This window comes from Colletotrichum tamarilloi (assembly GCF_030869305.1).
Source record: "Colletotrichum tamarilloi strain Tom-12 chromosome Unknown Scaffold_262.1, whole genome shotgun sequence".
NCBI classification, from domain to species: domain Eukaryota; kingdom Fungi; phylum Ascomycota; class Sordariomycetes; order Glomerellales; family Glomerellaceae; genus Colletotrichum; species Colletotrichum tamarilloi.
In genome coordinates, this window is record NW_026849645.1 from 1 (window position 1) to 22,117 (window position 22,117).

Below are 22,117 nucleotides of genomic sequence, written 5' to 3' on the forward strand. Positions count from 1 at the left end.
CCCTAACCCTAACCCTAACCCTAACCCTAACCCTAACCCTAACCCTAACCCTAACCCTAACCCTAACCCTAACCCTAACCCTAACCCTATATACTAACTTTAAGTAGCTACTTTTAACTTTGCTATTAGCTTATTATTAATAAGGTTTTTTATATATATAAGTCTACGTATAATTTCGTATTTTATAAATTTACCGTTTTAATAATTTTTTAAAAAGGATATTAAAGGGGCTAGGTACTTATATATTTTATATATATTTATTTAGGTATTTATATAGTTATAATAAAATAGTAAATTAGGAAATAAAGTACTTTAATATAATAATCGAGTAGAAAAATAAAAAAATAGAAAAGTAAAAAAGTAAAAAAGTAAAAAAGTAATAGGGTATAGGTAACTTCGATTATCAAAACTAAGTATATAAAGAAACTATTTTAAAACTACTTAAGATTAGTATTACTAATATTTTAATATAAAAATAAAAATAGCGTTTATTAGTTAAAATAACTTAATTATATATTAAAGGTATAAAAGTACTAAGGGCGTTCCGAAGCCTTTATTATTAATATATCCCCTAGGACTATTATTTATTTACTATTTAGTCCTTATACTTACTTTTTACTTACCTTACTTACCCCCCTTACCCCGATCGCCCGTCCTTATGGTAGTAGGTAATCTAGCCGTACCTGAGCGACATAGTGGCGTATGTTTCTTAAGAAATAGCGAGCTTTATGGCGAACCAAACTTGCACAGCCGGCTGATTATTCACTAGAATGTTCACCGTCTAGCCACGATGGTGTTGGATGAACATATAGGTATGAAATACTGCCCGAGTGTGAGCAGCTGAGACCGATCGCACTTGCTCGCGAGATGCAATCGATTGGCAGACGGCATTCGAACAGAAACTGCACATTTCACGGGTGCTGCTTTGATTGAAGATCGACATTTCTGTGATGATTTGATGGCAACAAGGTTATCAGTGCCTTTGTATGTCCAACCTGCAGTCGACACTCACCGTGGCGTCTGAGTAACGGCCTGAAACCAGCAACGTAGCCTAAGCCCCGGTCTTCTCAGCCAAGTTGTCAACATCACCTGACAGACGCGTCCATATTGGGTTCGAGAACGAGGCAGCTGCGGATGCTCCGAAAGGGTGGCAGAGATGAAAATACTGAAGAGCGGCTTAGAATAGAAAGTGGAAAATTTGCCGAGGTACTCGTGATCTCCTAACAGAGAGGAGGTGGCAACAATTATTCTCGAATCCAATGAAGATGTCGCATTTGTTCACGGCTGTCGGCGACCCCTCACTCAGGGAGATTGATCGACGCGGGATGAGACCGCCTCCGTGCTGCAGCTCGTCCAAGACAGCTGCCGCCTATTGGGCACAATGAGAAGATGCGCAAGACAGTGGCTTTTCTGTGAAGCGATCAGGAAGATAAGAATGTTCCGAGAGAAGAAGTCCACAACTCCTAACGTTGGTGAGCATCCACTATTGTATAGAATTCAAGGCAGATGTGGATGATGATGGAAGGTCTGCTGTGATAAGGCGGCCATTGGCCATTCATTATTTCTTTTTGGATGAGGAAACAGAGCGCACTGGTAGAACTTACCGTCGCTCATAAAGCTGCTGTTTGTGGTTGGCTAGAAAAGCATGACACCGGATCCTGGTTTGAGTCTGGAAACATTTTGAAGAATGATACTTTTTTAATATTTAATAATTAAAAGAATTTTATAAATTTAGCTTATTACAAAGCCCGCTAATACCAAGCACGCCGTGACACTATCGTCTTACATCCATAGCTATTACAAGCGGACTGAATACGGCTAAAACGATAGATGAATTCATGAATTAACATCTCGAAAGAACTACATAAAATTTCTCAAGGAACTACATATTAGCCTGCTTATAGATATTCCAAGACCTCGAATGGGAAATCCATTGAAAACAGGCATCCCAATTACCATCGATATCTTCATCCTTTGGGACGTCTTCAGCAATCACCTCCTGATATCTCATTCCCTTAGCGTGTAGATGTGACCTGCGGTGGGTCCACGAGATATTAGCACGACTACCTATCTTCATACGTTTGTCAAAATGATTCATCCTCCATTGAAGCCAGATCAAAGCTCAAGTCGACGTTAGAGTCAAAGGACTTTCGTTGGCGAATGCTTTCGCTCTCGCCCGACTTCTTCCGGTCTTCAACATCTCCAAGAACAGAGCCAGGAGCATCATGGTCGATGTCACAACAGTTGGTGATGTTGGTGCTCACCTTCGCAGCAGCATGACCCTTGGGAGACGATGAGAGAATCTCACCAATAGATTTCTTTGGACGGAGTGTGTTCACGCGAGCGGAAGTGCCGAAATCAGCAAGCATATCCCTTTCTTCCATGGGTGGTTGCTCTATACTGGTGGTGGCGGTGGGAATGCTGGCGTCGGGCTGAACGCTGGTGGAGGGTGGAGTGCTGGGCAGGAGCTGGTTGTTGGTAGTAGACCAGCTGTTACGAGTTGGCTGGCTACTACTCATAGATCGTTTTCTTCGAAAGAGCTGGTTGGTGCCGACTGGCTGGCTGTGGTTGGTCGGCTGTGTGCTAGTGTGGATCTGGTCATTGGTGGTAGACTGATTGCTGCGAGTTGGCCGGCTACTGCTGATAGACTGCCTTCTGCGGGTGGGCTTGTTGCCAGTGATGCTCTGGTCACCAAGGACTTGCTGCTTAATAAAGCTGAGGCGGCTGCTGCCGAAGGGGTCTCCATCATCAGCGGACTGATCATTCTTATTTGGATGATTGAGGCTGTTTTCCAGGCAACTTCTAGCCTTTTTCAACCTCAGAGCGTTTTGATCTTTCCAAGCCGCATTGAATACGACAGAAACCACTGTCCGAACGGTCTTTTTGGCGAATTGCATCGTAGGTGGAGCAATTCTGTGAATACTGTACTGAATGGCGTCCAAGACATCGATATCCCGTTCGTTGTTCTCCTGCACAAGAACCCTGAGCGAGTCAAGTTTTGACTTGGAAAGCTCCATCATCGTCTGTAAGACAGCCTCAGCCACAACAGCTCGCTTGAAAACCAGGCAAGTAGTGTGTTCCTGACCGCTAGCGACGGGCGAATAATGATAAGGGTGGACTTGATCAGTGCCTTCACGAACCAATAGTGTGGCCACTTCATCGATTGCTTTCTGGGCTCTGCATTGAAGGAATGAACCGTCAAAATCGATACCTTTGATGATGAGTTGCCTGAAGCTTCCTAAAAAGTCTTCTTCGCTGACCAGAAACCGAGTTGGTGAGAGCAGTCCACCAATAAAGTCAGGATGGCAATTGGGACTCGGGCGCGAATTCAACATTGTGATGATCCCCAGACTTTCACGAGGAATCTGATCGAAAGACTCATGAATGGATGCTCCTTCACAATTTTGAACACGACTGAGCTGACGATGTGCTAGGTTCAGTCCATATTCCGTTAGGTAGGGATGGGCAACCTTGGCAAGAGAGCTCAGCTGCGGACTCAACGCTCGATACTTGATGTCGATGATATCAAATATGTCAGCGACTTCGGTAGAATATTCGAGTTTCAACAGAGCTTGAAGCGCTGCCTCCGCTAGAACCGCACGTTCGATGGCGCCTGCATTGATAGCGCTCTCAACAGCCTGGAACGGGCCGTCGACCATGCTGCAGAATTCGACTCCCCCAACGGCTGAAAGAATGCTGCCAGCAACAATTCCCACAACGCCGCCCAGCGGACCAAGCAAAGGAGGGCCGTCCCAAACCGGTCTTTCAGCAGAATCAGAGAAAAGCCTCAGAACATCACAAACTCCTTCGCCGTCACGTTGCAGCGGTCCGTTGAGTTCCAATCCACTGGATAGAGAATTATGGTCCATGCCTGATGGTTTGGTCTTGTCAGAACGGAACATACTTTGGGACATACTCAGAAACCCACCAGGACTATATCGCAAGAACTCGCTGTTCGTTAGTCGCGAATCTGGCAATTCGGTACCTGAGCATAAAGGAAGGGCGTTCCTTGTGGAAAAGAGGTTAACTTCGTTGGTGCGATTGCCAAGATAGTAGCCGCTCAAGTTGTTAATGTAGTAGCTGCCAGGCCTACCGTTGTAGTTATTGAGGTTGCCGCTATAGTTACTGCCAGAGTTACCATGACAGGCATTGAAGTTGCCGCCGTAATTACTGCCAAGGCTACCGTGGTATGTGTTGAAATTGCTGTCGTGGTTCCTACCAGAGTTACCGTGAGATGAAGTGAAGTTGCCACCGTGGCTGCTGCCAGGGTTACCGTGATAGTCGTTGAAGGTGCCGCCGTAGCTGTTGCCAGAGTTACGATAGTAGTTGTCAAAGTCGCCGCCGTAGCTGTTGTTGATGCCTGCTATCTTTCCGAAGTCCCTAGCCTTGTCATTGCTCATCTGGTCTCTCAACCTGATTGTACGGATAACGTCGTTGCGCCTGGACCTATGATCATCGTTTCTTCCGTGACTTTCGCCATAAGCCTGGTCATTGCATCCGCCGTTGTGGCAATTTACGTCGTCCATGGTGCACGTGTCTTCTCTGTGGTCATCTTTGTATCCCGCTACGCCGCTATTGTAATGATTGAAATGTTGATCGTACTCGTTTTCGCGGATGTGGAGCTTGATCCGGCTTTTATCAACGTTGGGTTCGCTGACGTTTCTGCCGTTCTTCTTAGCACCGTCACTAGTACAGAAGCCGATTCCATGGCAATTATGAATGGCGTCAATGGCGCCGCGCCTGACACTGTGGACTTGCAATTTGCGAGTCCGTGCAGCAGGATTGACGTTGACGAACTTGATGCCAAATCGGTGTGGATATGGAAAGTGGCCGCTATCAAAGAGGGAGATGAAAGCAACGTAGTTGATACCATAATCGCCACCGATCGAAGTACCTGAGTTCTTCTGGGCATGGCCGCCGCCATAGCAATGAGTCCCAATAGAAACGAATCCTCCATCATTGGTAGCTTGAAGGATTGGTGCTCCAGACTGACCTGTTGCTAATTGTCAGTGTCGTATCAAAGTTAAGTAGGACTAAGGGTGACCCTGCTCACCAGAAAATGTAGAGATATGATATTCGATCATTTTGCGCTCACTGTCTTGGATGCTGTAGTTGACGCGAGTGAATTCTTCGTACATCTGCGCACCCTCCTCGTCATCATCTCCACTGGGATGTTGAAAATGCTTATCGCCAGGATAACCGACGACACCGAGCCGTAATCCGATGCCGTTAGTAGGGGTGTCTTGGAAAGGGATTGTTCTAAGATTTCCTGTAAAGGGGCGGTTCAACTTCAAGAAGGCGACATCATGTGCGCGTTTGTTGTTGCCATTGGCCCAGTGCGCTGTGGTCACCACGTGTTCTCCAAACCTGCCTTGTACTTTCGATGTGCCAACAGAAGCAAGGCCAGAGTAGCCGATGAAGCATTTGATCTCAATAGCTGCCTGCCAGCGATTCCTCCAGTCGTAAACAACGTGTCCTGCGGTTACGACGGTGTCTGGGCTGACCAGCCAACCTGTGCCCATCATCCAGATGGTTTGATCATTGCCACTATTGAATCGAGCTTGAATCTTGACGATTGCTGAAAAGCTCAGCATTATCCAACGTTGTAATAGTGCTGCTGTACAACTTACAGCGAAACTTGCCGCCATCAGCAAAGTCTTGGGGTTCGACGAGGCGACGCTTGTCCTTGCCAAACACCGATTCCATACCGATGGTACCATCGTCGGGTAGGATGGCCGAATCTGCCGGAAGTTCAGGCGTCGAGGACTGCAAAGTCCATATAGCGGCACGGGAGAGCAGGTGGTGAGCCATGTCTACCTTCTTTTTCCCAATATGAAACTTTGATAGCCCAGAGTGAACGACCGTGAAGTAAGGAGCGGTCGAAATTAATTATAATGATGAGGAAACGATGCGCACGGCTGCGACTGTCGCTACACTTTAGCGTACTGACGAAGGAAATTTCTGCCTTCGAACTTTGTCGCTTCTGTTCATGCATATGTTACATGGCTTATGGTGTCTATGCTTGCAGATAGTCGCTTTTATGTACCTCTTTGGGTTCCCACGGGAATGTCTTGTCACATGTGACAGGAAGCGGGAGGCTAGCGACGCATTCGGGGAAATAAGTGTCTTGCTCTTGCCCATGGTACATTCAGGATTCATGTATGTAGCATTCAACACTTCTATTCTTACCGAACTAACGCCACACCTGATTCTCCCCTGACATAATGTCTCTGCCTCATAAACTTTTGGATGGCATGCAAGATTTGACTGACTTGAGACAGAGAGACATGCTTGCAGATGAAATTATAACACGTAGAATGTCATCCTGATGTTGATGAAAATGGATCATTGGTTGATGTGACACTGTGAATGCCTGGTTGGTATGCACACGAGGCAGAAGGGAGGGGTCGATGAATATTACCTCCAAGCTGATGCGGTTGAGACAGAGCCGGTACATCACTAGCTACACAATCATAACCCCCTGCCTTTGAACAAGACATCAATAAGATCAGCGAAGTATCACCAATCACTACTGATTCAGAGTAAAAAGTTGCAATAGAAAGTCGTATTGAAGGGCTGTTGGCAAATGGCCATAGCCTTGAGGCCACAAATTGCAGGTATTGAGATTCGTCATTCAACCAGGAGGCTTGGAGATTGAGCTGAAATACGTCTTTGCCACGGTTTTTGATTATATGGCTTGCAGTGCTAGTAACCCAAATGTCTTTTCTCTCTGGTACTATGGCTTTTTCTTGAGTGCCATTGAATCATGGGGGACTCTGGCCTTGGTCTGTCGGATCTCACCAACCCCCTTGCATGTGATAGTGCATCAATCTGCATCCAGGGCTACGTATTACAGCTAGATGAGGAAGATTTGGAGCTATGGTTTCCAAAGGTTGAGAAGTTTGTGGATGGCGGCGAAGTACATCGTCGCAGTTCGGACTTCATCTAGAACAAAACGTAGTATGACTTACCGTATCGCCTTCTGGTTTCCCTCTTCCTCGTCTTCCAGTTCCTCGCTGATGTGCTCAAAGTCTTTGCATATGGCGCATCGGCCCAGAGAGTACGTCCACCTTCGTGCAGCCGGATTCATTAACAACGGGCCCAGAACGAAAAACCTCTCCTACATCACGCCTGGAGTCTGAGTTTTACAAATCTGTCGAGCTTCAAAGATTCCTAGCCTACAAACTGGAAAGCTTGCCAGTCAAATCCTATGATCTGACCACCTCATGGATGACGATGAAGACGAATCTACCAACGGCAGCTTGCGATCCATACGAACCACTCCTCGCATGTCTTCCACAGACTCACAACATTCTTCGAATAGTACATACAGAGTGCGGGCAGACTGCGAAAACTAAGAATGGAACATCGAGTTACCTCAGACATTGGGTAGTTTTCCCACCAACATTCGTCAAGTTTGAGTTAGCCAAGCAGCATTGCGGTGCGGAAAGAAGTCCTTTTCAGGTGGGACTTGCACACAGGGGTCTTTCTCGAAAGATTGCTATGGTATCTAATCTCTTAGATACGAATGTGAAACGTAAATTGGCCAGTCCAAGACCAGTGTACATAAGATACACCATCACACTCCATGGGTTTACGAGTTGAAAATGCTCGACGTCGCATAATACACATTGCAAACAACTATATAATTCACTGATCAGTGTGAATTAACCAATATTCCTTACTACGACTTCCAGGACTTTATTTTAAACCTCGACTCCCGCATAGGTGAGTAGGGAGATCTGGTTGGTAATCGTTCCATCCTCTCGAAGAGCCTCTCGCGAAACGGGTCCATTAACGTGGATATCAGAAGATCAACCAACACAATGCAAGTTTCTGCGACTTTTGGTTGAAATTTCTGCATTCGTTCAATGTGGTGAGACCATCGCATTCATGCCCGTCACTAAACACGCAATGCAAGAATATTTCGATGGGAGGCTATGGTTGTAAGGACAACGCATCAAAACGTGAAGGGGGTGACATCACACTGTGAATATTTTACATCAAGAGATACTTGCCCTCCATGTCTAGGTAGAAACCTGCCATGAATGAAGATGTTCGATCACTCCTGCCTACCTCCCCGAAGTCCAAGTCTTCAAGACAAGGAATTTGAGTTGGAAATATAGATGCTATGTGATCATAGGAGATAATCTTGTTCTCAGGCGGGCACAGTCCCGCAACAATTACGATGCATCTTTCTATTTTTCCAGATATTTCCAACTAAGGGCGTGATCATGCGTCCTCCCCAGTGTGAAAGGGTTCTCCTCATCCAATACCGATGCCTAAAGTACCTGATACTCTTGTACTAAAACCTTTACCCTGACAATCAAGTACTGTAATACATTTGTCAGTAAAATGTTTCACTCCAGGCATGGGTTTCAGCCAACACCACCCAGCCCATCCTGATATGAGAATTTAGGGTCAATAACACGCCACCAGCGTTCAGCCCGCCACCAGTGTTCAGCTCGATGCCAGTATTCCCACCGCCACCAGCGTTCAGCCCGCCACCAGTGTTCAGCTCGACGCCAGCGTTCAGCCTGCCACCAGTATGAATTTGGTGCTGTTTTACAGCTGCAGAGCTGTCGCCACGCGCTTCAGTTGAATGCGCCCAGCAGCATTCGTTGCCCCGCTGTAAGTCGTATCTGATAGGCGAACGTATTTAACTGTTAATCCATCGATATACGTCAGACTGGCTGGATGGGTCCTTGGTAGCTGAATTGTAAGCCGTTTCTGGCCCTGTCCTCTTACTGTTGTTCTACTTCCTGCCCTTCCCTTACTATTGTCCATTTCTGGCCTTCTCGGATTCTGGCTCTGTTAACGCCTGGGCTTTGAGTACTTGCCGGCTACGGAGGTAAGTTGCTAAGCTATATAAGCCACGGCTCCATACCAGCGCTATAAAAGATGTTATGTATGAAATTTCGCAAAACCCATTACGCCTTTTACTATACAAATCAAGGGAACACGCTAGAGAAAAAAGGACTTGGTTTGGGGGCAAAAGGGAAGATTTTTAACATTTATTAAATTAAAGAATTATTCGGCATTATTAAGTTAATCGCTATTGAAAAGCTCTAAATTATGCTATATAATACTAATACGATCTACCGTATAGCTATTTATACAAGATTTATATATAAAGCAATACTTTTTAAAGGAATAACCCTATCCTAGGCTAATTCTTAGAAGCTTAATCAATATTATCCCAGCTCCAGGTAGTATTGAAAATATTACTGTTTATCTGCTCCTCTAGGGCCATGATGCCTGACCCATTATAACCAATACCAACCAGCCCCAAGTCTAAATCCGCTGTATCCTGAGCTGTCGCTTCCATCTCAAAGTTATCTCCGACAAGTAGCTGCTCGATGGACTCCAAAGGGGAGAACGACTCTAAAAGATTCGCCTCCGTGGTTTCCTCGCCTGCCGGGAAAGTCGCGTCAAAACCACCAAGATCTCCAGTTCGGCTCGATTGATTCATCATTTGCTGCTCGTCCGCCGACAAGTCTACTTGTGCCAGCATGGTTGTGAGAATAGTCCACGTCGCGGTCCCCATCCTATTCAAGTTCTTCAACTTCTCCAATATATATAGCGCACATCCAAGCGCCTGAATCGCTCTCAGTCTGTGCGGAATCCATGTTCGGCTCGTATCACGAAGAAGAGCGGAGCATAAAGTCGATGCGGTGTCGAACGGACAGAATTGCACTAAGAAGTACTTGGAGTGGATTGGGTGGCAGAGGGTAAAGAACTCTTTGCTGATGCGCATGAGATGGATCGCCACTTGAATCGCCGCTTCGCGGAGACTACTTGCCTCGGTGTCTCTGCAATTCGGATGAGGAGGGCTCAATAAATATCGTCGTAAGTATGCCAACAGAGCCATGTATCCCATACAATGTAACTTGATCCTGCGAAACTTGTTCGCAAAGAGATCGCCGTCGCCGATCGCACCGCTCCCGATGGTGCTGTATACAGTTGGCAGGCCACGGATCCAATCATTGACGAATTGAATCTTGGCATGCGGGCTGTTCGCATCGCTCAGAGGGTCAGACAGAAATGCCCAGAGTCGATACTCGCGAATGATGATTGCTGCCGCAGATGTCTCCTCGCTTACGCTGTCTGCAAGTTCGAAACGGGGGTTTGGTGGGGGGACTTGGCCGAATTCTTGTATGATGCGTGGTCTGCCGAACGAGCCGGAGAAAGTCCTGAGCAGGTTACAGTTGTGGTGAGAATGGTCTTGGGGTCATCGAAATATGACAGCAGAGTACTTACGTGTCCCAGATGTTTAATATGTACCACATCCTCCGTCTCACTTCTCGTTCACACGTCGAGATTTCCTGCGCCGCGCTGTCGATATGTAGACCGATCTCCTGTGCTTCCCGGACGGCTGAACATATCAAATGCCACGATCTGGTGACCTCGACCCGATTCTTCAACCACCCGCCAGCAAGAAATAATCGCTGTATGAGCGGCAATCCACCCTCACCGGGTGGTATGAAAGTGCTTAAGCGTTGCGCAGCCTCATGCATACGCATCCCAAGGTGGTCGACCGACTCTCCCAGTTCGGATTCCAGTTTCTGATCCGTGGAAGGCCAAACGAATTGCGTGCCCAGAGCACACATTTGCAGTACTAGACTGGTAAGCGCTACGTCAGACATGGCTTTCGACGCTCGTCTCCCCCACCATGTTGCATAATCTGCGACGAAGGTGGTTTGGTGGATGGCTTCGTAGTGGTAGTTAACGTGGCTGAAGTAAACTGATATGAGGATATCTGTGTATGGTCGGGGAGGCACAGCTCGGAGCGCTTCCTGTATCTCTAGCGGAAAGTCCTTCGAGATGACGGGACTGGAGGAGTGGCTACTCGGAATGATGCTTGCAAAAAGATTGCTGTCCGTATAGCCTAGAGCTTTCAAGGCAGCTGGAATCTCGATGTTGCCAGTGTTGTCAGGATCATTTGATTCAATGCATGCTGGCTTCGATATGTGACATCTGGGCACTCCAGAGTTTGGGGAACCACTCTGCGATCCTGGTTCTCCATTGCCCGTAAGCGGCCTACCGATTCGGGATCATCTCAGCACGGCACACTAACAACACATCAGAAACAATTACTCACCTTTTTGGGGATGCCGAGACCCCCTTTTCAAGATTGTCAAACTGGCACTGGTGTGCTACCCGCCTTGCGAGACAGTGATTACAAGGCCATTGTCGGTCGCATTTCCGCTTGAGCTTCCGGCATTGCAGACAAGCCGAAGCGACTCTGCCGCCTCGCCGAGCTTTGGCGCCTTGAAACCCCCGCTCTCCTGGCGACGAAAGCATTTTGGGATTTGTCTTCGTCAGCGGCGCCAGGTTCCAAAGTTGTGAAGTGTGGTAGGTAGGATGATGTTAGAAAAGCAATCCCGCAAAACTGCGGGGTTAAGATATAGCGTTCAGTCTGCGATAAGCACGGACACCTAGATAAATAGAGAACTATGGGGCAATGTAGCGAGCTTTACGTCATATGTACAACTTTCATCCGCAATGGAGCGGGCAATACGCTCGTAGACGGACGACCCGACTAACTATGTCCAGGGAGCGTGGAGTGTTCTCCAAATTCTGGCAATACAAAAACTGGCATACGTGCCATTCCAAGGGCACTGATGCCTGGGATAGTAGTCCCGGATGGCATGTTCATCTGACATTCACGCCTAGCCGCTTTCTGGGTTCTGTCCTCCCTCGAACAGTCGAACATGTACTCCTCTAAGCTCACCTGGCTCGTCACAGGCGCCAACTCTGGCCTGGGGCTTTGCATAGTCCAACAAGCGCTCCGCCAGGGACACACCGTCATTGCCACAGCCCGATCTCTCGCCAAGTTTCCCGAGAGCCTTCGAGATGCTCAGAACGCTCATCTTTTCGAGCTCGAAGCCACTAGCTCGGCGTTCATCATAACGAAATTCGTCGACGACCTCATCTCCCGCTTCGGCCATATCGACGTTCTCGTCAACAATGCAGGCTACGGCCTCTTCGGCGCGGTCGAATCGTTGACCGAACAGGAAATCCGACGCCAATTCGAAGTGAATTTCTTCGGTGTGCTCAACCTCACCAAGGCAATCCTGCCGCATATGCGCCAACGTTGTAGCGGTACTATTTTGCAGATGTCGAGTTGTTCGGGCATTTTCAATATTGAGGGATCGCCTGTTTATACAGCGAGCAAACATGCCTTGGAGGGACTGAGCGAGGGCCTCGCTCAGGAAGTCAAGAAGTTCGGGATTAGGGTTCATCTTATCGAGCCGGGATACTTCCGAACGGGGTTTGTGACTTCGGCCCTAGAGACGAGGAAGGAGGGGAGCTGGATGACGGAGGACGGGTACATCGATATGAAGGCATATATTACTGACGCAGATGGGTCACAGCCTGGTGATCCTGTTAAAGCTGCTGAAAGGATCTTCGAGCTGGCGTCTTTAACGGGGATGGCGAAGGGATTGCAAGATGAAGTCAGACTAGTTCTCGGCTCGGATTGTCTAGACATGTTGGAGAAGAAAATTAAGCAGTATGAAAAGACTGTTCAGACGATGAGGGAAATTGCGCCGTCGACGGATTACTAGCTATCATACCGGGGAGATAATTGCATTAGCAACGCAACGTCATTGCCAAACAGCGTAAATATATCCTAAGACAGCCAGCATGGGCCGCAGAAGAATGGTGGACTGCTCCGAGAATGACAACGTTGGAAAAGTAATAACAATAGAAGAAAGTGGACGTCTACAGATGAAGTCGATTATTCATAGCTACGGCAAATTACCTATATATATCCTACCAGTTGCGGTATGCCATCGACACATCGGGGTTAGTCTTCTCTAATAGCTAAACTTTCCAATTAAGTAGATTATATAGGCGTTAGACAAAATAATACCTGACTTATTATTTCCCCTTAGAAAAGGTACGTCTCTATGTGCCGACAATATGCCGTAACGAATAGGATACTATGTAATTTGGCAATGCTCATTAAAATAGTGCTGGCGCGCTGCGCAATAGTAATCGCTTATTGTGATTGTCGTCCGGCCATCCAAATCGCCTGCCTGCTTTAAAACGAACTTCAGCGTTTGCAGCGTAATACGTAGCATTGTGATCATGCGGGCCAAGGCCGATGACAGGCGTTTAAGAAACATTTATTTTAGGGATAGCTACCTTAGTTGTGAACGAGAGGGCCTCAATGCGCTTATGCTTTTTCCATTGAAGGAAGTCCAATTATGCTTTTAATTATGTTGGGGAACCTATTTTAAATGTTTTAAAATGGCTCCTGGGCTCGAGGAAGGACTACCTATCTGGGTGCAAGCAAATACTTCCCTGCAAGGGGACAACCTATGAGCCATTGCCTTATCATGCGGGGTAAGGGGAGTTAACTCCGCATTCCAGGGGTCACATCCGGCTTTGCGTGTCTTGGGCCTCGCAAAGTGGATCAAAAAGCAATAACCCTGGCTTCTATCCTAGGCAGTTGTTTGGTAGTACTTGAGATCTCGGCTAATCGTCAGGTTTAGCAGGCTCGTCCCATAGCGGTGTAGCGGCAGCACATCGGGTGATTGCATCAGCCTAGAGGCACTTGGGTAGGTAGAAATATTAGGGAGTTCCCAAAGAAACGCTCGACGGTCTAGCATCGCACATGCCTCGCTCCCAAAATGTGGCTTTTTGCAACTTTGTCGACTTTGCTGTACGCCTTCACGCCTGGAACAGGAGTGGCGGCGATCGCTCAATCGCCACCAATTTTCCCATCGCGTGAGTTTACGACGTAACTCCCAATCCAGCAACGGCAGCCTGCTAACATGGTCCCGAACAGCGCTAGGTCAAGGAAAGGGCATATGGAAGAACGCATATGAGCGTGCATCCAATTTAGTTAGCCAGCTGACCCTTGAAGAGAAGGTCAACATCACACGTGGCTATGCGGGTGATAATACTTGTGCGGGTAACACCGGATCCATTCCTCGTCTTGGGTGGCCAGGCTTTTGCCTCCACGATGCTGGGAATGGTATTCGAGCGACAGACCTAGTCAACTCGTACCCGTCGGCCATACATGTAGGCGCAAGCTGGGACAGAAACTTGACCTACCAACGCGGCTATTACATGGGGAAAGAATTCAAAAGTAAAGGAGGTATGTCCCCCAGGTTCAATGTTGCTGATAGTTTCGTCATTAACTGGTTTTCAAGTCAACGTTCTGCTAGGGCCCAATGCCGGTCCTCTGGGTCGTACTCCACTAGGCGGGCGGAACTGGGAGGGCTTCTCGGTCGACCCATATTTGGCCGGACAGCTAAATGCTGAGACCATCATTGGGCATCAGGAAGCTGGTGTGATCGCTAATTTAAAGGTTGGCTGTCAAGGAGGCTTGCTCACTATACTATGTCTACAATTCACGATGGACTAATGTGTGCCGGCAGCATTTCATCGGAAACGAGCAAGAGACTTTCAGAAGGCCATACTTTGGCGTGGAGGCGGCATCATCTAATATTGATGATAAAACTCTACACGAATTCTATCTTTGGCCATTTGTCGATGGGGTCAAAGCGGGAGCGGCATCCATTATGTGCTCATACAACAGGATTAACAACACATACGGTTGTGAGAACAGTAAACTATTAAACGGGATTCTAAAGACAGAAATGCAATTCGAAGGGTTTGTTCTTCTCGACTGGAACGCAAAGCATACACTAGAAAGTGCCAATGCTGGTCTAGATATGGTCATGCCCCTTGGGGGGAATTGGGGCTCGAATCTCACAAGGGCAGTCAGTAACGGAATCGTGAATGAATCAAGGGTAGACGACATGGCCACAAGGTATCTTACCAACATGCCATTCCCACAACTTGAAGATTACGTGTGGCTGACGTTCGTCAAGAATTCTGGCAGCTTGGTATCTTGTTGGTCAAGACAACGACTTCCCAATTCCTGGCATTGGCATGAAAAATCTGACTGAGCCGCACGATCAAATCGACGCCCGTGATCCTAAGGCGAGGCCAACAATACTCAGTGGAGCTCTTGCGGGCCACGTGTTAGTGAAGAACGAAAATAATTCACTACCTTTCAGCGGGGCCCCGAAGATCATGTCTATATTTGGATATGATGCAACAGTACCTTCGACGAAGAATACCGACAAACTTTTTGAGCTTGGATACTACTCCTCCCCAGAGATGGCTCAGGCTGTACTGGGAACAGAGAGGCATTTTGACCAGGCAGCCAAGGGGGGAACCATTGTCAGTGGGGGGCGTGCTGCAGCCAATGCGCCTTCATACCTACTCGATGTAAGCACCATACTCTCCCAGGTGAGTGTTTTTGAGCTGACGGGGCTCTAGCCTTTGAGTTCGCTACAACATAAAGCCGCAATAGATGGCACTTGGGTCAATTGGGACCTGGTGTCTGGAGATCCCGATGTCAATGCTGCTAGTGACGTTTGCCTGGTTTTCATCAACGCCATGGCAACCGAAGGATGGGATCGAGATGGCTTGCACGACGATTTCAGTGATGGCCTCGTCTTGAATGTAGCTAATAAGTGCGCCAACACAATTGTGGTCGTTCATACAGCCGGCATTCGCCTGGTCGATCAGTGGATCGATCACCCAAATGTTACGGCTACAGTCATCGCCCATCTTCCGGGTCAAGACAGTGGATCAGCCCTTGTCAAGCTCTTGTATGGCGAGGCTTCATTCTCTGGGAAGCTCCCGTATACTTTGGCGCGGAACGAAAGCGATTATTCAGTGTACGCACCGTGTGGGAGGCAGGTCAACACCACCAGTCCCCAGTGTGATTTCACTGAAGGCGTGTTCGTCGACTATCGCGCCTTCGACGAAAGAGGCATCGAGCCAAGATTTGAATTTGGCTTTGGCTTGACATACACAGAATTCACCTACTCTTCCCTACTGGTCAAGACGCAGAATGTCTTGATAGGCGCCGCATCAAATAGCAATGCCTTGTGGGAGGTGATACTGAATGTTGAGGCATCATTCAACAACACTGGCAGTCATGCTGGCGAGGAAGTTGTGCAGTTATACGTCGCAATCCCCAACAGCCCCCCGAAACAGCTTCGAGGCTTTGATAAGGTGCCATTGGAGATAGGAGACAGCACTACCGTTCAATTTGAGCTTACACGAAGAGACCTCAGCATTTGGGACGTTGTGGCTCAAGCTTGGACGCTTCAAGGTGGCAATTATACCATTTTTGTAGGAGCAAGCAGCCGAAATCTGCCTCTTCAATCCTCCTTCACATTGTGATTGAGTGGAACATAGCATACGTTAAGATTGAGCCAATAATAGCGGATCTCACCAATCACTCTCAGATCCTACGACTGGGTCGCTATCGTCAAACATTATTGACGATTTTAACGAAGTTCTGTATCTCCGGCCAATCACTGACCTCGACTTGCGAAAGTCAGCTGAGACACTCACTCTTCGTATTCGACTGATGTATTGCATGTGGTTTGGACTGGAATGGCCTCAATGTTCTGGGGACAAAGGCGGGGACACGATCGCTAGCTGAACGTATGTCTGGGCTATAGACAGAACTTATCGTGATTAACATGCGCAATGAGATATGAAAGGGGTGTTCAAAGCCCGGTGCGTATTTCCTGACATGCTTGGGGTAATTGAACTGGCTGAGTGTCAGACACCAGAGATATTGAAAAGTCCCCTCAATGCAACTAAGCTTTTAGTGGGATGCTTAACACCGGAAAACTATCTGCCTGATTTGACACACAATCAAAGATCAGGCAGTCCAGCTACGTGCGCACACCCGTGGCACGCCACGTACATTTTACTGGCTCGGATGGTATCCTCAACAGTGAAGCGGGCCAAGGCGAGGCGATCAAAGATGGTGCAAATTAAGGGGGATACGGAGCCTAATTCGGCTGAGCTTCTGCAGCCGAAGGCAAAACATGAAAAGTTTGTAGAACGGATGACTTATGGACAACAATCAGACCAACTCCGATCCGGGACATCTGTGGATGCAAACAGGTACCTAAGCGGTCATCTAGTCAGGTTCTGACGATCAAGTCATTTTGCCCAGAGCCTCTCTGTTGTACCGGGCGCCTGGCTTATCGAAAGATACTTCCCTAGCATAGATCTTCCTGCTATCTCTTGACTTCAGCGAATTGGCAGTTTGTCCGCCATTGAGCTGTTCATACTCCCATACTGAAGCCCACACTCTAGATTTTGAGATGAGAAGACGAGATAAACGGTTCTTCGGCTTTTATGTTAGCGTAAATGTACCTACCTATGTGAGCATATCTGACTAGGTCCGTTCAGAACGAGTTGAACCCCACCATTTTTACTAGGGAGATAGCGAAGTACTGTTTGAATAAGGGTTACTTTCAATTAGGCAAACTTCAATTCGAAGAGATGATGTGAATACCCAAAGATTGTCGAAGACCTTGCAATTATTTGCCTCGGAATCCGACATCCCTCCAGGCTCAGTAGAGCCTAGGCCCTGAACGCCAATTCCTGGTGTACCGCGGGTGACATTGTCTAAGCGGCCTGTTACTTGCATCAATTTTTGAAGCCGGCCTCGTGAATTCGCGGCTTCCAATAGGTCGCAGTTTACTGAGAGGGTGTAAAGCATGCATCTCCTGCCAACATAGCCTGCAGGTATAGTGAGAATAACGCGGGGTATTCCCCGTAATACGCGCCATTGGGAACGAATGCATGATTACTGCATGCGGACTGCATTCGCCAACAACAAATACAATGCATATAAACTACGTACGATTATTGGGCTCATGATGTCCCACGGCACCTGATTGACGAATGGCTTTCCAGGGCAACCAATCGCTGCGCAGTTCGGTGTGAAAATGTCGCGAGAGCTTGCTGCGCTTCAACGTGGCACCCACAACAACGGAATCGATAGGTGTGCTCAAGCTCGACCTGAGCCTTCTTAGGGACGAAATTTAGAGCCCAACGACAGAAAATAAGGAAAATTATCGAGGAGGAAATATAAGATGTCATATTTGCGAGTAGTCATCATCACGCCGTAACTCAGGAGCAAGATTATTAAAAGCCCGTCGTGTCATCGTGCCTTCGAACTCTATCTTCCTACCTCCCTCACTCGATCCAGTAGAATTTCCATTAGCCATGGACACAACCGGATGGTCCCCAGCCTCGCCGCTTGATCAGCCGGGCAATCACAACCTAGAGGCCTTTGTGGGACATACACAGGAAGTAGGTCCCGAAGTGTCGTAAGTTTACTCCGATATCCTACATTGGGATCTGGCGTCTTTGGCTAACGACTCTTCAAAGGCCATACGCAAGTCCGACATGCAATGTCTACTTCGAGAGTGGCCAGCCCTTTCGGGTTCCTAGCAACCTTCTTTGTCAAGAACTTGAGAACATACGTCTTCGAAGCCATGGCGAAATACGATTGAAGCATATACCAGATGATGCAGGCCATGTACTCATCCACTTTCTCCATACGGGATCATGGCAAACCTTGCGGGCCAAAGATTCCAGCGACACACCGAAGAATGCCAGTTATCTTGGAACCAGTCTATATGTTTATGCCGCTTCGCAGGCATACAAGATTCCACTGCTAGCCGAGCTTGCCAAAGAACACATTTCCCTCTCCGCTGAGACTTTACCTGCCCTGGAGGTTCTTTCTCTAGCTTCAGATGCTTGTCACTCTCTCGGAGAAGATGACCCATGGTTCTCAGCATTCATTAAGCGGCGTATCCGTCACCTATTCGAAGACTCATCTTCGTTGAACAAAGCCGGTCTCTTAGGGTGTTTCAACAACGCAACAACATACTCTAAGCTGTTAGTAAAGAGCTTGATCGAAATTTGCTGCGATTACTCGATTTCCGTCAATCCAAGCGAGTCTCAACCGTCGCCTCGGATTGGACCCACGGTCACGTCCAAGCCAGTTCCTGTTCCTTGGTCGGAGACAGCTGAGCCAGAAGTGGACCTGAGCGGTGAATTGACCCTGGAATCAGCCCTGGGAAACAGTCTGACATCGACCTCGAAGAAAGACAAGAAAAAGAAGAAGAAGGCTAAGAAGTTGGACGAGACCCTTGCTGAGTCTGACGTGGCGAGTCCCAGAGATGCTGCAGAGTACGTGACCAACGGCCGGCATTGAATAGTTGATAGGCGGTCAAGATATCAAATTGAAGTGCATCGTTCCCAGATTTGAAGTCTTTGTCTGAACCTCTCTCGTGAAACTCTAATGTCCGTTGATATGTATACTCAGCTACCCTAGCGGCCATGGCGGGCCAGTGCAAAACATCAAGTCTAAACGCATGGTAAATGCTAAAGAGTAAAATAGACATGATTGTTTGAGTCTGTTCCCTTCACTGCTGAACATACTACTAGCAGACTAATTTGACGGAATGGGATCAATTGCAAGTGATATTACTTCTTTGCTACAATAATGACAGGCATTATCACACGTCGTGATCATCGTTCCGGACATGATGCTTCTTTAAACAGAAAAATCCACCATCGCCTTGCATTCGCACCTCAAATGAATACGAGAGACACTCTGAGATGTATGGCCTATGTTTGGTCTTCCGGATGGAAAACAAGAGCTCGAACCTCTATGCTTTCTCTAGGTGGTGCATCCGAGCTTGCCGTTGGATCAACGAAAGCAGTGTGAGGGACTCTTCTAGCTCTTCCGTCTGTCTTGCTGTCGAAGCACTTAATAAGAAATACTTCGTTCGGTGTGAGACCATCTTTGTAGTACCACTTGTGAGCGTTGCTATGTCTCACTGCGTATGTCTCTCCTCGCCGATCAGGGTAAATATGTTCGGTTACGACTAGATCTGACTCGGCGACAGACCTGGCGTCCGCAATGGCGAGTGGGTCTCGTTGAACTGTTTTGATGGGCCTCCAAACGTTGATGATTTGTACTCGACCTTTGAGCAACTTATCGGCATCATCTGGGAGGTGGTGAGGAACCCGGGAAAGAGCGGCCTTGTAAGATTGATCAATATGAACTCTTTGCACGGGTCCGCGAGCTGGTCGTCCTTGTGCTGCTGTGCCAGGTAGCTGCCGGCGAATAGTATGGTCAAAGATAAAAACCCGACTAGCCCCCGTCCTACATATAACTTATTAGCTGAGACGAAGGCAAGATAGGATTGGTCCCGTGAAGTCTTTCAAGGATGCCATACTTACACCGCTTTCAGAAGTTCTTCAACTTCGGCGTAGTAGGACGACCTGATCTGATCATCGTCTTGAAACTGCTTTTCAGTCGACCAGCTGTGATGGATTTGAAACCCATTTATGTCGAGAGAAAACTCCTCTTCATCGCCTGTGAGGTCGCTGATCGTCACAGAGTGGGATTCAAATGGCCGGTCATATGTCTCTGGCCTGTCAACATATGTAGGATGCGGAGGTGATCCATCCTCGTTGTCTTTGTGGTAGTTCAGTGTTGCTTCCACTCCCTTGCGCCTCTGATTCGACTCGCGCAGATCATTCGCTCCGTGGCGTTGAGTGCGTTGAGGAGAGCTCAGCCCTGCGGAAAAGAGAACTTTCCGAACCTCTACTGCTGCCATGCTCGGTTCCAAGTGGGATTTGTAGTGGTACTGGAGTCATAGGAGTACATCAATACCAGCAATACGGGCAGCTCAAAAGGTGCAGCAAAGCTCCAACTATAAATCATTTTCTAACAGCCATCTGACCTTTATTCTACCCTAAATCCACATGGTCTCCTCTGGCACGCGATATTTGTCCAGTCATGAGCAATTTGTGGATTGATAATCAAACTCAACCGAATCACGTGGTGTGACCATACCCCAGCACCAATTGGTTCAAGGATTGACAGTGAAAGAGATGATATGACACCCATGCGGTTGTGATTTCAAATCCGCATGGGCATCGCCCTAATTAAGCTCGGTCAAACGTGCCTCGGCCCAGGTTATGGTTGCGGAGTAAAATGGTGTCATCGTTGTAATCTTCCGCATTGATAATCACATATCCTTGCCAGTGCGCCTCATCTGCTGTAAAGAGACTCTTAGCCATTGCTTGGGAGAGATACAAGCGGTAGTAATCCTTCGAAAGCGATTTCCAAGCAAACGTTGGAATCGACACTGAATCAAAAGGCACCTAGTTGAAGTACAATTTGGGTGCGCGAGGGAAATGAGATTACGCTTATGTGCCTAAAATTCGGCAACTTACGAAGGTGTGGTTCTCGATCGGTTTCTAAGTATCTATATGGACGAGTTTTGTGATTGTTGTTCCATCACTCAGAATCTCTTCTGTTTCCTCAATCTTATAACCTCCCCAACGCGGCAAAGCGACTGTCCAGACATACCAATACATTACTCCGGCTGTGAGACTGGTAGATAGCAGCATCAGTCTCAAAAGATCCACGGTCTAGTCAGAAGTCTCACTTACATGCTCACACCAATAATTGCATAAGTGGCGTAAAACAATCCGTTTGGTGGCTTTGTATCCGGCGGGAAAAAAGGGGCCGCAAGTAATGCTATACTCAGGCCGATTCGTAAGATCACAGCTGGAACAAATGCCTTGAATGGGCGTTTGATATCGGGGCGTTTGATGCGAAGCCACAAAAGCCCTACTGCAATGGCCAACGCTAGGATTTGACCGGGATAGCCTTCAACCTCCAGGATAAATGAATAAACGTCCCTAGAGGGAGGCAGCGTAATGACCAGAAATGAAGGAATGTAGTGAACAAAGAGCCCGCCTAGAGGTGAGTTGAAGGGCTTTGTAGATGACAGTATGTCCGAAAACGGAAGAAAGCCTTGTCTGGCAATTTCTTGTTTTGTGCGCGCCTAGAGTCATCGTATAAGCACAGTATCCGCAACAAGCTGGCAACACAGAGAGATCCTACCGCAGAAAATGCGACGACGAGAACATTCGCTCCTGCACTCAAAGCAACTGCCAGAGGAAGGACCCTTTTGCCAACTCTCTCACCGAAGATCCGTTCAAAGAATAGGGCCGCTATCAGCTCGCCGCTCTGCTTTAAGTCAACATACCCACTTCCTGGCACCCCCCTGTTTCTGGCACCCACAAAAACGCGAAAATCCACCACAACCCAATGCCCACCCCCAACCTCCTTTTATCACAACATTTTCAATTCGCGTCCAAATGGGCTCATCTTTTGCACATGTCTTCTTCTATATATAATGCCTCAATATACCGAAGATCAGCTTCGTCAGGCTCTCGAGGA

General features: G+C 47.7%; 8 protein-coding genes across 8 annotated transcripts; 3 read left to right on the forward strand and 5 right to left on the reverse strand.

Annotated features, from left to right (window-relative positions):
* Positions 1-2,084: 2,084 nt before the first annotated feature.
* Positions 2,085-5,811, reverse strand: CTAM01_16778 (ATP synthase F1; the record flags this gene model as incomplete). Its single annotated transcript, XM_060532770.1, has 5 exons — positions 2,085-3,023; positions 3,471-3,871; positions 3,986-4,993; positions 5,096-5,578; positions 5,631-5,811. 5 exons carry the CDS (start codon positions 5,809-5,811, stop codon positions 2,085-2,087), a joined length of 3,012 nt encoding a protein of 1,003 aa, XP_060372645.1.
* Positions 5,812-8,347: 2,536 nt separating this feature from the next.
* CTAM01_16779 (uncharacterized protein) lies at positions 8,348-10,610 on the reverse strand (the record flags this gene model as incomplete). Its single annotated transcript, XM_060532771.1, has 4 exons — positions 8,348-8,655; positions 9,229-9,498; positions 9,883-10,193; positions 10,261-10,610. 4 exons carry the CDS (start codon positions 10,608-10,610, stop codon positions 8,348-8,350), a joined length of 1,239 nt encoding a protein of 412 aa, XP_060372646.1.
* A 1,104-nt stretch (positions 10,611-11,714) lies between these two features.
* CTAM01_16780 (uncharacterized protein) lies at positions 11,715-12,569 on the forward strand (the record flags this gene model as incomplete). Its single annotated transcript, XM_060532772.1, has 1 exon — positions 11,715-12,569. One exon carries the CDS (start codon positions 11,715-11,717, stop codon positions 12,567-12,569), a length of 855 nt encoding a protein of 284 aa, XP_060372647.1.
* A 1,071-nt stretch (positions 12,570-13,640) lies between these two features.
* CTAM01_16781 (beta-glucosidase) lies at positions 13,641-16,218 on the forward strand (the record flags this gene model as incomplete). Its single annotated transcript, XM_060532773.1, has 6 exons — positions 13,641-13,737; positions 13,799-14,110; positions 14,166-14,323; positions 14,394-14,574; positions 14,861-15,252; positions 15,304-16,218. 6 exons carry the CDS (start codon positions 13,641-13,643, stop codon positions 16,216-16,218), a joined length of 2,055 nt encoding a protein of 684 aa, XP_060372648.1.
* A 772-nt stretch (positions 16,219-16,990) lies between these two features.
* Positions 16,991-17,301, reverse strand: CTAM01_16782 (uncharacterized protein; the record flags this gene model as incomplete). Its single annotated transcript, XM_060532774.1, has 2 exons — positions 16,991-17,147; positions 17,216-17,301. Coding segments are annotated over 2 exons (243 nt in total), but the record flags the coding sequence as incomplete, so codon positions are not given.
* A 768-nt stretch (positions 17,302-18,069) lies between these two features.
* On the forward strand, positions 18,070-19,066 carry CTAM01_16783 (uncharacterized protein; the record flags this gene model as incomplete). The annotated part of the gene is made up of 2 exons (XM_060532775.1): positions 18,070-18,173; positions 18,235-19,066. The coding sequence occupies 2 exons, from the start codon at positions 18,070-18,072 to the stop codon at positions 19,064-19,066; spliced, it is 936 nt and encodes a 311-aa protein (XP_060372650.1).
* Positions 19,067-19,482: 416 nt separating this feature from the next.
* Positions 19,483-20,022, reverse strand: CTAM01_16784 (uncharacterized protein; the record flags this gene model as incomplete). Its single annotated transcript, XM_060532776.1, has 1 exon — positions 19,483-20,022. A coding segment is annotated over one exon (540 nt), but the record flags the coding sequence as incomplete, so codon positions are not given.
* Positions 20,023-20,096: 74 nt separating this feature from the next.
* CTAM01_16785 (uncharacterized protein) lies at positions 20,097-20,480 on the reverse strand (the record flags this gene model as incomplete). Its single annotated transcript, XM_060532777.1, has 1 exon — positions 20,097-20,480. The coding sequence occupies one exon, from the start codon at positions 20,478-20,480 to the stop codon at positions 20,097-20,099; it is 384 nt and encodes a 127-aa protein (XP_060372652.1).
* Between the last annotated feature and the right edge of the window lie 1,637 nt (positions 20,481-22,117).